Genomic DNA, 15,787 nt, shown 5'->3' with positions numbered 1-15,787 from the left:
TATTCCAAAATAAAATTTTTTTCTCTTAAAAATGCCCATTGTGGACTCGAAGATAACTTGGGCTACAGATATTGACCAGAAAGACAATGCCAAGTGCATGCCCCACTGTTTGTGGGACAGTGGCATCAGCTTATAATAAGGCAAAAGTGTTATATCTCCATTCTGAGCTTTTCTCTTTGGCAAATTCTCCATCCTCACCTGACCACCGCAGTCTAGGTTTTTGCTTTGGTTTTTGCCTCTGACTCATGTTTATATTCAATATTTTATGGCAGAATAACTGTCTGAAAGCATTATTCTATAATAGGATTAGGTAGGTAGAGTGCTAATAGGTCAGAGAGGCAGCAGCATATACAGGAAAGAAGACACTGGAAACCAAAGAGAAAATGCCCAAACACTTTGTAGAGGCAGCGCTTCCTAAAATACGATAGGTTCCAAAGATTCAGAAGCCCGCACTCTTCTGAAAGTCCTACGCTCATGGAGTGACTTCCATTTTTGTGCTCAGGGCTCAGCCTATTTTGATCGGGTTGTGGTCCCTCCTGTGTAGGCACGATGTGATCATGCACTGTATACTTCATTAAGTTGGGAACAGCTAAGAGTGGGACTGGCCTTTCATACATGTATATGTGTGTAATCCTTTTCTTCTTTTGACAGCTGCAAATCAGAAGGAGCCCATGAATCTTAATTTTAAAGTGAAAGAGGAACCTAAGGAAGAGGAGGCTCTAAGTGCCACGTTGCCTCGGTCCAACTATGTGTTCAGCCCCGAGTCTGAAGTGCCAGCCCCGAGCGTCTCTGAGGACACCCTTAAGCCCCAGGAAGCAAAGGGCAACGTACTAAGGCGGGATATGTCAGTCAAAGCAGCATCTGAACTTCTCATGAAACTATCAGGTACTTGATTTCTTCTAAAATATTCACATTCTGATACCATCACTTGCAAGCCACCTGGGCTGCTTCCTGCATGGGTTATAATTAGCCTGATGGCGGCAATATCACATTATTGAGGTGAATTCAGGAATGATTGGATTACTTGGCTAAAATTCCTGTGTTGTGTGTGAGTCTGTTTGCGGATGTCAGCCGTGTACCTGTCTTAACCCTTTCCTGATTATGCCTGCAAATTGTTGGAAAACAGTGCTGTTTTCTAAGATGCTGTAGGTCATAATTTTAAATGGGTTCTAATGACATTCAAAGCACTTCTGTCAATTGATCAAAATAGCTATTCTTTCCTAATAGAGGACCTTGCACTGTTTGGTGTTTTTGTACTATATTCTTTAAGAACCATTAAAAATATTTTTCTGAACTTAATAAACCATTAAGATGGCACTTGAAGTGATTACCGATAGAGTAGCAATAAGATTTTATAAATAGAAAATCTCATAATGGAATGTTACAGTGATTAATCTAAGTTCTTAAGGCAAACAAATAATTTTTATTAGTATCTAAATGTCATTTCAGCCTATCAAATGTTGGCAAAATGGGTTATAATTTGAAATTCATGTATTTTGGATTTTTTCCCACCCAGTCTCCTATCTGCCCCATGCCCTTCAGAACAGATAGAAATTTAGTGTGTTTTAAAATTCAAAGGTATGACTTTAAGAACATGGAAAGAAAAGTTATGTAAATAATAGTACTTACCAATTCATATCCCATCCTTAGTTCGCTGCTGCTTAAAAATAATTTTTAGAGACTCTACTCAAAATACTAATATGAATCAAACACTGTTTTCAGTTTTGTAACTTGGTGTGCTTGTAGGATGAAAGCAAGATATGTATTAGGGAGACCCCTTCCCAGTGTAATTCCACCAGCAATTCTGTGTTTCTGGTTGACCAGTAGGTTGGAAAGTAAGAAATTAATAATTATTTACTTAGGGTTGTTGTATTAGAACAGTTGAAATTCCTGTATTTGCCATTTGGTGGGGTTAAGAATTCTTTCCTTTGATGTTAATTTAAAACACACTGGAACTTCCGGGGGACATGATTTGTTACAGATAAAGCATAATACAGTTATTACCTTGTCGCCCCATTTTTCTAAACTTCGCAGTGATAACGGAGCTTCTCCTATGTAAATGGGAGTTCTAGCAAGATTGTGCTAATTGCTAAAAGCTGCAAGTTTAAAAAAATGATGTTCGAGCCCACATACTTTGAACCCTCCCTCCTGTGTCAAAAGGTCTTGGTGACATGCAGTAATCTGTCTGTTGGTTTTCCAGTCAATTCAGAGAGGTCACACAGCTCTCTAATGCTTCTCCCATAACATAGAGTTTCACGCTCTTCCAACAGTGACTCCTATCCCCTCCTGGTGGTAAGATTCCAGTGTGCAATATTTCTATTTCAGAGTTTACTGTGCAGCCAGCACTGAGAGCAGAGGAAGCTAGGGTGGCACCAAAAGATAATATGCAATAATGAGATTTCAGGAAAGATGTTCTCTAAGGAAAACATTTTATCTTAGTCCTTTTGGATGATGCAGTTTGAGACAATGAAGTATGAAATCATTTCCTAGGTAATAAGAGGTTCCCGAAATAGCATATAGGTAGGCAGCCATGCACATTTAATGATATTTTTGGTCAGCAATGGCTCTTCTAAATGTTTATGTGGGGTGTTAGTGAGTACACGTGCTGTGGGGTTCGACACTAGTTGAATCTGGAATTCCCTGGTCGTCCGGTGGTTAGGACTCCACGCTTTCACTGCCGAGGGCACGGGTTCCATCCCTGGTCAGGGAACTAAGAACCTGCAAGGTGTGTGGCGTGACCAAAAATTAAAAAAACAAAAAACAAAAACAAAACAAAAAAGATAACAGTTGAATGGATGACATGGTCGTGTTTCCACAGGTCATCTGCCCTGCTTCATGCTGTGGAAATGAAAACTTGTTTGAAGACTAAGATAATTATTGTTTTGCCCTGAAAAAATTTTCCAGTATTCTGTATGCTTTGACTTAGGTCAAAGAAATATGCTTCACAGTCTCTACCTTCTAGATGCTTGTGGTCTAGTCAGAAGTCATCCAGGGCAATGGAATTCATTCAATCAGTGATTTGCACTTGGAACTTCATACTGCTACAGTCTAGCAGACTGTGGTCACTAAACTGCGAAGAAGTTTCCAAGTCAGCCCTAAAAATAGGAATGTGACTTAAAAAAAACACAAATGTCTTTTCATTCCGAAGCCGCAAGGTAAAGAGGACTCACCCTTTATTAGGTTTAAAGTGGATATTAGGGTTTCTAATCACGGATGGCTCGGTGCTCTTGGAAGAAGGAAGATGTTAGGAAAAAACCGCCTATGCTGTCTTTCCTCAAGTTATAATTTTAACAATTTCAATGTTTACGCCCTGAAAGCCATCTGAGGAAAGGACCTGTCAGTGTCTTCAGGCCCTCCTTTCCATGCTATTTCCTGGTATAGACAAGAGTAGTCATGCGTTTCTCAAAGCATCTGTGCAGGTAGTCAGGGCTGCTCCTCGTCTAATACCCCAAAGCCTTGATGCAGGTATTCCTGTGGGTGGGAGTCCCTGCCTTGCTAATTTTCATTTATGGTCTTCTGTCCCGCTGGGGAAAATCCATATGTTTAGGAAGAGTTAGGTGAGAAAAGTACGTCCCATGCATTATCATACATTTTTTTCCTTCTTTCAGTTTTGACCCAAAGAATAGCTACCATGTGGAATCAGAGGATTTTTCATCTCTCTTACTTATTTCCTTGAGATTCAATGCTACGACCTGTCGTAGTTTAGGCCCTTTCGGTCTTTTCCTCGAATTAGCAAGACGAAACTAGTCAACCATTTGGCTGCCTCATTTCCGGTTTTAAATTAATTTATGTTAACTCCTTCACGATGGATGTTGGGCACATGGCCAGGTCAAATATCATGTGAAACTTTCCTAGGTGGAGAAACCTCTGTAGGCATATTGTTTTCCAAATTAACATGTATGTTTTATGGGGAAAACACAGATGCGTTAACAACCAGGTGAAATTTTTCATTAACTGTGTGTTTAGGAAAATCTGAGTTTTCTTCCTTCCTATTTCCAGTTGTCAATTGGGCAGTCAAGTGCCTGACAGCTGGACCAAGTAAATTGATTACCATGAAGAAAGCAACCCGCTCTAAGGAAACCACTGGGTGTCTGGGACTACTTGTTGTTACATGACATGAGAAAGCCGAGATAATCAGACTTTTCTGCTAAGTGTATATTTGCCAAAGATAATTCCCAGAAGTCTTGATTTAAGGAGGCCAAAATCCTGAAATCCAATAGAGAGACTAGGTTACATCAGACAGACTAAGAGAATCAAGTCAGTCTTAATCTCTGGTTTTGCAACGTCTAGTGACTCTGAAAACTTAGAGAACAGATGTGTTATCACAGATGTGATGTAATGCTCTAAGTGACCCAAAGTTTTATCTGCTCTGTCTCTGTTGTGCTTTAAGAGAAGTAGCTATATTGTAAATCAACTATACCTCAATAAAGAAAAAAAAAGAAGTAGCTACGCTCAAAGAAACAAAGAAATGCCCTCTTCTACCTTGGTCGTGCATATATAAAATGTACCACATGTATAATTGAACCAAGAAGTAGTAGATAAGAATGCCATTTAAAAATATGAGTCCCACAAAAAAGAAGTAGCTGGAAAGCTGGAGCTATTCAGAATCATTAATGAAAAAGTAAACATTTAAATTGATCTAACATGGTAAATAAAACCTCACATTAGACCTTGATTCAAAATACGTCTGTTGGTTTTCCTTTTTCTGTGCTCAAAGAGGGAAACTGCATCGATTTATATTCATTTCTGATTTATATTCATTTATCCCCACCTAGTCTTGGAGAGAAATATAAATTATAATTGCCTCTTGTAGAGGAATCCAGGCAGGTCCTGGATTTGAAATACATAGTGATGTAGGGTTCAGGGAATCACCTACGTAAGAAAGGGCTTTAGTGCAGAGATATTTAGAAGCAGGTAACTTGGCTAGGATGAAGTTTTAAGGTGAATTCAATCTCCGAGGTGAACTGAAGCAGAGAGGAAAGGTACCCAGAGACTGGCTTTGTGAACAGTTTTAATTGGGGCCCTTTTGGTTGTAAGTAACAAATCCTCTTCAGCTAGTTGAGGCAGGAAAGAGGAATTTAATGGAAGGTGCAGGTTTGGGGTTGACTTCTGGAATGAACCCAAAGGTAGGGATGCAGTAGGGTGTCAGGCATCCCCTGAGGCCAGAGACTGGAAGACCGTATGGAGGCCAGGAGGTCCCTGCCCATCCCTGCTTCTCTGCTCATACAGATGGACTTTTTCTGATATCCAGCCCACATGGTAGAACATGACAATTGCCATCACCTTCTGAGTATACCCCTTGTTCAAAAGAGCAGCTAAACAGAAATGTCTCTTTTTTTTTTAAAGATTTTTTTGATGGGGACCATTTTTAAAGTCGTTATTGAATTTGTTACAATACTGCTTCTGTTTTATGTTTTGCTTTTTTTTGGCCGCGAGGCATGTGGGATCTTAGCTCCCTGAACAGGGATCAAACCTGCACCCCCTGCATTGGAATGCGAAATCTTAACCACTGGACCGCCAAGGAAGTCCCTAAACAGAAATGTCTTAGTCCCAATCCCAAATTCCAGCTGATTGCCTCAGCTCCGATTGGGGCCCACCAGTGGAAACTTCTGCTGTATCTAGGAACAAGGGCATGTTGAGCAGACATGGCTGCTGTCATGTAGGATTGCTGGGAGGAGGAGAATCCCCAGAAACGCACCTTGGATGGGCAAGAGTGAGGGTAGTGGGAGACCAGGAAGATAAGCAATATGTCCGAACCCCAAAAGTTCGAGGAGCAGATTACGGGCATTGCTGTTAATTAAATATTGAATGCAAATGTGTTTTGGCCTTCGGGTGATGCTTGCCTTTCCTCTCTGGTGGAGAAGACTGCCCAGCCAGGACCCAGCCTACCCAGCAGCAACTCTGTATGTGCCGAGGCCCTGCTTCTAAGTGTGGTCCCCAGACCAGCAGAATCAGCGTGAGTTGGAGAAGACCGAGAGGTGATAGAAATGCAAATTCTTGAGCTCTACTGTGGACCCAGCTGAAACTCTCGAGTTCTTTATAAGCCCTACAAGTGATTCTGAAAGCTAAGTTTTGAGAAGCACTGTGCTGAGGAAATGGTTAATTAGAGAAAGAAGTTCGGTCCATCCAAAAAAAGAGCGCCTTGGGTTGAAACTGACAGAGAAGAAAGCTCTCTTAAATGCACATTTTGCCTTTTAAAAAGAATCATCTGTCTTCAGTGGAGATTCTTTTTCATTTATTAGGAAATAATGGTATCTGGGAACCTTTTTTAGAAGGGTACGTGTACCTAATAAATCAAGATAGCGTTGGTTGTTAGCCTCAGATAATGCTGCTTTTTTCCCATGTGCTTTGCTGTTAAATTTCAGGATTATTCCTGGGCAACGTGTGCATTCCTTTAGGAGGGAAAAGCTCTCCACCCTCAGCTCCAACAAATCCAAGGTCACGTCGGAGACTCTGCTGTTCTAAAGAATTCCTTGAGATAAAGTAGGGATTTTAGCTAAATAAGTTCTCAGGGCAAAAACTATTCACTGTTCTATTTGATATTTCTCCCTTGGAAAATCGTAGTCTATCAAACTTTTTTATTTTTTTAATTTTTATTTATTTATGGCTGTGTTGGGTCTTCGTTTCTGTGCGAGGGCTTTCTCTAGTTGTGGCGAGCGGGGGCCACTCTTCATCGCGGTGCGCGGACCTCTCACTATCGCGGCCTCTCTTGTTGCGGAGCACAGGCTCCAGACGCGCAGGCTCAGTAATTGTGGCTCACGGGCCCAGTTGCTCCACGGCATGTGGGATCTTCCCAAACCAGGGCTCGAACCCGTTTTCCCCTGCATTGGCAGGCAGATTCTCAACCACTGTGCTACCAGGGAAGCCCCTATCAAACTTTATAAGCTATGACTTCAGTAGTTATCTGCAAGGATGGAAAATAGGTGTCTTCAGTTTATATTAATATCATCTCTCGTTTCCCTCCTTCAAACTTACGGGTTATTTAATTGAATGGTGGAAAGAACCTGGGAGGCCTAGTTTTACCTAGTTCCTGTGATTCTCCTTGCTTACAGTGGAAAGTAGAGCACACTCCTAAAGTGAACAGGTGGACAAGTTAGCCAACTATAAAAGAGTTAAAGAGTAATTTAGAAGCATCAGTAAAAAAAGTATTTTATTTATTTTATTAATGCTGTCTATTTATCCCGTTGTCAAATAGGTGGTGCTGAGGAATTTGAAAGCATGAAAATGTCAAAATGGCCTAGTCTAATCAGTCTGCACTTGAAAAATGCTTTTTTTCACTTCAGCTTTTTTTGAGCACCTAGAGAAACCTACTGAACCCGGTACTCTACTTTTCTAATTATATATATACATATATATATATATGTATATATATATATATTTTTTAGATTGTTATGTCTCAGAGGGGACTTCTAGACTGCTTTTAAAAATACCATCCCACTTTCTCAACATCTTTATTGAGATATAATTCACATACCATAAAATTTACCTATTTAAAGTGTACAGCTCGGTGGTTTTTAGTATATTGACAGAGTTGTGCAACCATCACCACGTCTAATTACAGAACATTTTCATCCCCCCCAAAAAAGAAACTTTATACCCATTAGCACTCACTCTTTACCTCCCATCTCCACCAAATACTCTCCCAGCTCCTAATCTACTGCCTCTCAATAGATTTTCGTATTGTGGACATTCCACATGAATGTAATTACCCAAGAAGTGTCTTCTTCCACTTAGCGTAATGTTTTCAAAGCTCATCTATGTTGTAACATGCATCAGCACTTTATTCCTTTTTATGGCTGAATAATATTCCATCAGATATTATTGGAATGGATATACCAATAATGCAATACTAATTTTATACATGGTATTAAATGGATATACCACATTTTGTTTATCCATTCATCCATTGTCGAACATTCGGGTTGTTGCCCAACTTTTGCTGATAAGAACATGTGAAGTTTTTGTGTAGACATATGTTTTGTTTCTCTTGGGTATATACCTCAAAGTGGAATTCCTGGGTCAAATGGTAACTCTACGTTTAACATTTTGAGGAACTGCCAAGCTGTTTCGCAAAGCAGCTGCACCATTTTATATCCCCACAGCAATGGATGGGAGTTTGAATTCTTCCACATCCTTGCCAAAAGTTGTTATTGTCTGTCTTTTTTATTATAGCCATCATGCTGGGTGTGAGCTAGTATCTCATTGTGATTTTGATTTGCATTTCCCTGATGACTAATAATGGTGAGCATATTTTCATGTGCTTATTGGCCATTTGTATATCTTTCCTGGAGAGATGTTTATTCAAGTTCTTTTCCAACTTTTTAATTGAGTTATTTGTCTTTTTACTTTTGAGTTGTAAAAGTTCCTTATATATTCCGGATGTAAGTCTCTTATAGGAGGTATGATTTGCAAATATTATACTTTCTCTCATTCTGCTGATTGTCTTTTCACTTTCTTGATGGTATTATTTGCAGCGCAAAAGGTTTTAATTATAATCCAATTTATCTCTCTTTTCTTTTGTTGCTTGTTGCTTGTGATAATTAGGGAATTATCACATTTCCATAATTCCAAAAATTGGGTAAAAAATGAAGACTTGTTTAATATTAACATGAAAGCCTGTCTTTATGTATATTAGCACCATATTTAGTTTTCAGCTATAAAGCCTATGAAACCTAACTTGACCTCCCTGATTTCTGTTTTTGCTATAGCATTATTCTGTACTTCAGCTGATGGCAAAGGATATTCATATGTCAACTTTTTAAATGACTTTTAATGAATATCACCAACAGTGGTCTTACAACTAATGAGGAGATCACTTTGTCATTGCCATATATATCCTAAGCTACTCTCAGGATATATGTGTGTGTGTGTATATACACACACACACACACACACATACACAGAAACCCATAACTGGGGGAGTTAAATCATAAATAAGCAATTAGACTCTTTTTTTAGCACTTGAAAACTCAGTGAGAATTGCCGATGTTTGGAGTGCAGAAACTCTTATATAAACAGAGAATAGATCACTTTAATAAGATAAAAATGTAACCTGTGTATATATCCAGAGAATTCCTTTCCTGAAGGTCTAGATTTTGTTAAGCTCAGAGGGTATACCTTGGTGTTATTTATCTGGTTGTTTAGACAGGACAGAGTGGGAAATAGCTGTATGCAGCTCTGGAAGAGCCATTCTCTTCCCAGCAAGAAGAGGGAACTTGCTTCCAACAGAAGCTCCCACCATAACTGGTGTTACCTTCACCCTTTGACTAGTAAGCGCCCTTCTATTTATCTTGGGATTCCACACACAGCTTCCAAATCCCCGAGCCCATATACCTGAGTGGTGGCTTCTGCTTCCCGCACCTCCCGGGGGAGGTCTCTGGGCTCACACCCCAGGCCAGCGCCTCTGTGCCTCCTTTTCCCCTTAGAGCCCTCACCCTTTGGCCACCCTTTTGCTTTCTTGACCCGGCTTCCTTCACCTCCCACACTGAGGCCTGGGCCTCAGAAAGGCCAGACTCAAAAGGGCTCTTGTTTTACTATCATCTCCCCGGTGCAGGGCACATATGTTAATATAGCTACAAAAATTTGTATTGGCCTGTGTTTCAGAAACCAGGCAAAAGCTCAGAAAGGAATTTCATAGGCTCTACCTTCACTACAGATGCCGTTTCTGTTTGGCTGGACCGGGGGATGGAAGTCTGTAAGGCAAAGGGTGCAAGCTGGGGTTGGGCGTGGTGAAGGGGTTCCAGATCCTTTACAATACTGAGCAAAATAACTGAGAATGACACCTAGGAAATGTGATCGCAGTCGGCCTAGCGTGCCCGTCTCCTGTATTCCTGTGTCATTTTCTGTTTTCTGATAGAAATAAAAAAAACATTTCTACAGACATTACACATGACACAAACAGTAGCACAGAGAGGCCATTAGTAAGTACTATTTGATGGTGACAGCTCTTAACAAGAAGCTTTATTTTCTGAGGGAGCTGATGGCAGTGTGAATGCAAATATTTGTGTAACCAGTCAAACATTCTGTTCCATTTTTCTCTCAGAGGACCAATTTCCCTGCCAGGTAGAAGCTGTGCATCTTGTCACTGCATTACAATCTCTTACACCACTCTTCGCTTTTTATGGCTCCTCCCCTCAGACTCTTTGTCTGTATATTACCACAGTTAGGGTCTTGTGAGGGAGAGCACGGTCATTATTTTCCTCAGGGAGAGGTCTAAAACATTCTCATTCCACGATGGTTTTTCTTCTCATTGCCGTATTAACCCTTAACCTTTACCTTATCCATGTCAAAGAAGGGGAACATTTGCATGTATAATTAAACCCCATGGCTTCTGTGCCCATCTGGCTACAGGCTGGTATCACAGCCCTACCTCTGGAGAAGGGAATCCTGTGTCTGATGCTGAGTGGCCACATCCCACCGTCCCACTGAGCAGGGGTTCAACTGGGTGGTGGTACTCGGGCCCATCAGCCACATTGAGCACCGGAAGATACACACAGGGTGAGACTGATGGAGCCCATTTCCATTGGGCCGGGGAGTGTCTATATTAGCCCAAGAATGGAAAACTTTCCTGAAGAGAACTACTTCTCCCTTTTGGCTTCTGTTACTCTTATAGGAAGATGAAGGCTTGAAGAGTGGTATTTTCTCATTATCAAAGTGCGAGAACCTATGGCATTCTTGGTCTTCTTCCTAATAAGTCTTCTATTTACTCCACCCATGTATACATTTTCCCCATATTTAGGCCATCTTGAGTTCGTGCTCTGAGTTGATTTACTTCCTGTTTTCTAAATATGGGATAGCAGCTGGATTCGAGCACATTTCCTGGTTTCTCGTGGCTTCCACATGCTTATATCATTTATCTCCACAGCTGGAGAAGTGAGGGGCAATGTTAGAATATACATGTGACCCACCATCTCTTATCTTATGTCCAGAATCAAGTGGAGAGGCTCACTGTTTAAAGAATACATCACGAACTTGTTTCCTTACTTCCTCTGACTGCCAACCTTAGCCCCGTAAACCCACCTAAACACACACACACACACACACACACACACGCATGCTTCTCTCCTGTCGCTACCAAAACTCTTCCTACTGTTTCGGAGTCGGAGCAATCAGGGGGACAGCCTTTCTGGAGGCTTCCTGTGGTCCACATCCATGTTGCCAAAGGTATATTTAATAGCCCTCTGGTCGAGAGGGAGAGAGACCCTTAGCAGGGCTGAAGGATTAATGGGACTAAAGGTGAAATGGCAGTGATTTGTGGGACTTACTTACCTTGGAAGCAGAATCATTGTGCCTCACTCCACCTTTAAATAGTGGCAGAAATCTTCACTTGGGATTCATCAGTGCTTACGTAGCCAACCTATTGTGTGTTATGTAGATAATTTTTTTCTGCACTTATTTTTTGAAAGCTGTAGAATAAAGAAGAAAACTGGGGACTCGGGATAATTTAATCGAGACAGATGGTTGTCTCCTTTCAATCACTTGTATTAAAACCTTTATTTTTGGGACTTTCCTGGTGGTGCAGTGGTTAAGAATCCACCTACCAATGCAGGGGACATGGGTTCTATCCCTGGTCTGGGAAGATCCCACATGCCATAGAGCAACTAAGCCCGTGTGCCACAGCTACTGAGCCTGTGTGCCACAGCTACTGAAGCCCGTGCACTTAGAGCCCGTGCTCTGCAGCAAAAGAAGCCCCCACACACCGCAACGAAGAGTAGCCCCCGCTCGCCGCAACTACAGAAAGCCCGTGTGCAACAACGAAGACCCAATGCAACCAAAACTAAATAAATAAATAAAATTGATTCTTAAAAAAAAGAAAAACTTTATTTTTTTATCTTTATTTAAAAAAATTTTTTTCAAAACAAAACATTTTATTGAAGTATAGTTGATTTACAATGTTGTATTAGTTTCAGGTGTACAGCAAAGTGATTCAGTTATACATATATATATGTACATCTATTCTTTTTTAGATTCTTTTCCATTATAGATTATTGCAAGATATTGAGTAAAGTTCCCTGTGCTATACAGTAAGTCCTTGCTGGTTATCTATTTTATACATTGTAGTGTGTATGTTTATTCCACCCTAATACTGTATAACATAGTTTCTCCTAAAAAACGTTGTTCATATTAGAAAGATTTTCCTATGTGACTCCTCAGCTTTCTTGGAGATGCCCAGGGCTGAAGTCCTCACCCCGTGTGTAACAGGGAGAGATCAAGCCTGAGGGCCTACTTCTCAGTTAGGGGTCCCGCCTCCTCGTCCCCCTCCTCCTGGTTGACTGTTCGTCACTCTTCACCACCTGCGCTAGAGAGGACACAGGAACAGAGAGAGGAAGGGACATTAAGATGAGTCACTTACGTTACTTGCAAGTAGCTTTGATTTTTAAAACATTCGGAAAAGAAGGTTGAAACCCAGCTAAAATGCATTCGGAGACTATCCGTGCACTCCATGTCTCCAAGAAGTATGAGGAATTAGAGCCCAGAGGGAACGTTTCCCACTGTCACATGGTCTGGTCCCCACTCCAAGGTTTCCCACAGGCATGGTACCAAGGATGTTGCCCCATCGTAAGCAGAGGCTCATGTATCATTGGCCATGAGGGCTTTGATTTTTGGCAAAAGTTTGTAAAGGGGGTTAAATGAACTCTGTACCTTAGCTCTTCTCTACTTCTCATCATAGCTTTCCTTTTCTTCTTTATGGTGTTTCTTTTTGTTGTTGTTGTTTTCGTTCATGTTCTCATTCATTCAGCACTATTTATTGAGCCCTAATATTTTCTAAGCCCCATTTTGGGCACTAGGGACACCAAGGTGAACAAAACAGTGTCCTTTCCTGCGTGAGCCTGCATTCTCTTCCCACCCCATCCACCGCCGCCCATGCTCACTCTGGGTCGTGCCTGTGTTCCACTCTCTGTTATTATGCAGTGTTCTGCTTTCTGCACCATCTTACCAGCCCTTCCCTGCCTGCTGGAAACATTGACCGATGGAAGAAAAGCAGTCAGGGCTTCTCAACAGAGATATCCTTGGGACACGATTCAGTAATATTTAGCACCACCTAAGAAAAGCATTTTAAACTTGTCTGCATATACTAAAGCCCTTTTACCATCTGTTAGTGGAAAATATTTAAAAGTTTGGTAAGACTCTCAGTTATTGAAATAAAACTCTTCATTTGCTCCTTCCTCTCCTTGGGCATTAAAGACTCCCTCTTCCTCCCTGAGTGTCAAGCAATGGCCAACCCATCACTGGACAGAGATGGATCTTGCTTTTTGGTCATTTTTTTATGTCAGCAGGAATTCTGCTGAATCTTTCAGGAGTTCTGTTCAAAATCTACATGCACACCCCCCCCCCCCACTGTTCCTGCATTCAGGTTCATAGAAAGATATATAAAGGCCTATTAATCACAACAGATGAGGTGGACAGGACTTAGATTTATTAAATGGCAAAGGACAATGATGTTAAATCGCTTTAGGCTTAGATCAGATACTTTAATTGACCCTTTTTCTTTCTTTTTTTCTTTTTTTAATGTGAGACAAGAAGAGTATATTCTGGACGTTAGATGAAAAATAGGTTAATTTTTTAAAAATGAGATCATTTGGAACGTTACCAAATGGCAGACATACAGTTTAAATGCACATCTTTAGCTAATTCCTCATGAAATCATCAAATGAAAAGAAAACAAGACGGTTGGGAGAGGTTTTACTTTAACACCGGGACACTCAGAGTTCAACAGATAATGGCTGGACCCCTCCACGTCGTCTGATGGTTGGAGAAGCTGATCTCCTGGAGCCCCCAGTGACTCAAGGATTTTAATTCTTGTCCTTGGGACAAAAGTGAAATTGAAGGCAGCATTTGTTATGCGTGATGGACGTATTCTGACTAGTGATCACCTCCCCCATGGCCAGTCTGAGGGACCTTCCTAAACTACCCTGTGTAGTGTAACCCTGGGCAGTGTCATACCCTGAATCAATTCCAGAACTTGTGCTGCAGCTCTGGGTCCCGTTTAATGGCCAGTCTGAAAACACTGGCAAATGCCCAGCTGAGGTATCTCAGACGTGGACTTCTTACGTTGCTTGCTGATGTCAGGGAGGCGAAGACTAATTGAAAAATGCTCAGAAGAATAAACTTCAAGTGCTTTGCTCTGATGGAAAATGATACGTTTCTTGGACCCCTGAAAGTGAACTTCCAGGTCTCACTGACTCTTTATGATCTTTAAAGTTTGAGTTCTGTTGTTTTTTTTGTTTGCTTGTTTCAGGGCATATTTTTCCTTGCAGACACAGAACAACTAATAAAGTGGAACACTGGGTGCTCCTTATTTTGTCTTTCTGAGTTGACCTCCTGCTTACCCCCTGTCCACTTAATTGTGAATTCTAGTGTGCAGAGCTCACTCTTCAGACATTTGTTAATTCTCCTTCCTAAGTTGCCAGGTAGTGTACTGATAAAGAGGGGAAATGCAAGTTCTCTTATGGTTTTGCTGATCCAATTCAAAGGGCCAATTCTGATAAAATATCTTTGAAATTGTTATAGGAATAAAAAATGTGGGGCGTGTGCGTGTGTGTGTGTGTGTGTGTGTGTGAGAGAGAGAGAGAGAGAAGAAGGAAGGAGCATACAAAAAACCTAGACCCCTCATTCCACCATTTTAAACAAGATTCTCCTAATGTTTAGATTACTGTGCAGATTGGTTTCACCACCTGGGAAAGATGGTCTGATTTAATTAATCAATTAATTATCTAATGAGTTATTTAAGTTTGTGTAGAGCTTTGCGTGTTTTCCTCATAGGTACTGGCTTGATCTCATGATTTGCTCAGTTCCTTCGGTGCAGTTCTGGGTGAAATGTGTGTGTGTGTGTGTGTGTGTGTACTGGAGGTCATTGTGAGGTTCTTCTGTTGAAAAATACTGTTTTTTCCTTTTTTTTTTTTTAATTGAGGGGGAAAAATTCAATTCCCTACCTCACACCATTTAGTAGCCGTGCCCTCAGCTGTGCCTGTTACCCTCAAGTCCAGAGACCATGCATTTTATTCATTCCGGAGAATAAGCCTCCCATTCTGCTGTTCCAAGAAGATGCAGTGGAATGCTGTTCTTGAAAGTTCTTGTGTATTCGGAAAACTAGAGAAAAACTGCTGCACCTCTGTTTTCTTTCGTGGAGAGCGTTTCTTCTCTTTTTCCCCAGGAACAGATGACCGATGTGCCCAATAGGGACAGTAGGAGCCTGTGTTGCCTCTCCTGGGATGTGGCAGCTGCTGTGGATAAGCCCCAGGCATGGGTTTCCTTCCTCAGAGCAGGACTGGAGAGCTTTTACCTCACCAAGGACCACTGTAGAGACAAATGAAGTTCATTTTTTTTAACTGAAGTATAGTTGATTTACAATGTTGTGTTAATTACTGTCGTACAGCAAAGTGATTCAGTTATACATACATATACATTCTTTTTTCTATATTCTTTTCCATTATGGTTTATCATAGGATATTGAATATAGTTCCCTGTGCTATACAGTAGGACTTTGCCGTTTATCCATCTATATATAATAGTTTGCATCTGCTAACCCCAGCCTCCTGCTCCATTCCTCAGCCCCCTCCCCCGGCAACCACAAGTCTGTTCTCTACGCCCATTATTCTGTTTCTGTTCCTTTGTGAACAGATAGGTTCATTTGTGTCATATTTTAGATTTCACATATAAGTGATATCATATGGTGTTTGTCTTTCTCTTTCTGACTTACTTCACTTAGTATGATGATCTCTAGTTGCATCCGTGTTGCTGCAAATGGCATTAATCCATTCTTTTTTATGGCTGAGTAGTATTCCAT

General features: G+C 41.0%; 1 protein-coding gene across 3 annotated transcripts in view; it reads left to right on the top strand.

Annotated features, from left to right (window-relative positions):
- The window catches only part of ZNF827 (zinc finger protein 827), a 178,355-nt gene that overhangs the window by 70,617 nt on the left and 91,951 nt on the right, over positions 1 to 15,787 (top strand). For all 3 annotated transcript variants that reach the window (XM_059922572.1, XM_059922571.1, XM_059922573.1), the window contains exon 5: positions 652 to 885. In XM_059922572.1, coding sequence (XP_059778555.1) covers positions 652 to 885 — 234 coding nt within the window. The remainder of the gene's footprint in view (positions 1 to 651; positions 886 to 15,787) is intronic.

This window comes from Balaenoptera ricei, chromosome 5, assembly GCF_028023285.1.
Source record: "Balaenoptera ricei isolate mBalRic1 chromosome 5, mBalRic1.hap2, whole genome shotgun sequence".
Taxonomy (NCBI): Eukaryota; Metazoa; Chordata; class Mammalia; order Artiodactyla; family Balaenopteridae; genus Balaenoptera; species Balaenoptera ricei.
The sequence above is the reverse complement of the archived record's forward strand: the minus strand, read 5'-3'. Positions and strand labels throughout refer to the sequence as shown.